This window comes from Parus major, chromosome 21 (assembly GCF_001522545.3).
Source record: "Parus major isolate Abel chromosome 21, Parus_major1.1, whole genome shotgun sequence".
NCBI lineage: Eukaryota > Metazoa > Chordata > Aves > Passeriformes > Paridae > Parus > Parus major.
Genome location: NC_031789.1, coordinates 759570 through 760372, shown reverse-complemented (window position 1 = coordinate 760372; position 803 = coordinate 759570). Strand labels below are relative to the sequence as shown.

At 64.9% G+C, this 803-nt stretch overlaps 1 protein-coding gene across 1 annotated transcript in view; it reads right to left on the bottom strand.

Annotated features, from left to right (window-relative positions):
- Window positions 1–246: 246 nt before the first annotated feature.
- LOC107213508 (protein-arginine deiminase type-4-like) overlaps window positions 247–803 on the bottom strand; it is a 13084-nt gene continuing 12527 nt past the window's right edge. Inside the window, exons 7-8 of the mRNA XM_015648005.1 lie at window positions 432–607; window positions 247–354 (exon numbers count right to left, since the gene is read on the bottom strand). Coding sequence (XP_015503491.1) covers window positions 247–354; window positions 432–607 — 284 coding nt within the window. The remainder of the gene's footprint in view (window positions 355–431; window positions 608–803) is intronic.

The window sequence follows — 803 nt, the reverse complement described above, 5'->3', positions numbered from 1 at the left end:
AACTCCAGCCTTTGTGGGACTGGACCTGGAGAGGGTCCTGCAGCCTTTTCCCTTGGGATTGAAACCCCCCCGGGCAACATTCCTGCATGGGAATGGACCTGGAGAAGGAGCTCCAGCCTTGCTCCTCGGGATGGAAATGACTCCCTTCCCAAACATTCCCAGTCGGGAATGCCTCAGGCTGGCTCGCCCCACGGGATCTCCTCCCCGGAGCGTGCCCGGGGCAGGGCACGGTGGGGACACCCCCTCCTACCTGCAGACAAACACCTCCAGCGGCTGCTGCGTGTTGGGGGTCATGATCCAGGGCGCCACGCGGAACACCACGGTGTCGGTGAAGATCGGCGTGCCTGGGGAGTCCTGCGGGAGCCACAGCGGGATTTGGGACTCCACCGCCGGGAGCCCGCCGGGGCGCGGGTGGGGCCGGCCCCCCGTACCTTGTGGGGCACCTCCAGCAGGCTGGCGCTGAAGGACACGAGGCCGGAGAAGCCCCTGTCGGGGAACGCCAGCCCCTCCACGTAGAAGGTGCTGTCGCCGTGGCCGGCGCGCTCCAGCACGTAGGAGAGCTTGTCTGGCCCCAGCACGGGCTTGTAGAACGGGTGGGCGTCACCACCTGGAGAAACCCAATTCCCACCCCAAACTCAGCAGCCTGGAGAACCCCAATTCCCACCAGGAGTTCAGCAGCCTGGAGCACCCCAGATTCCAACCAGGAATTTGGCAGCCTGGAGAACCCTGGATTCCCACCAGGAGTTCAGCAGCTTGGAGAACCCCAATTCCCACCCCAAACTCAGCAGCCTGGAGAACCCCAA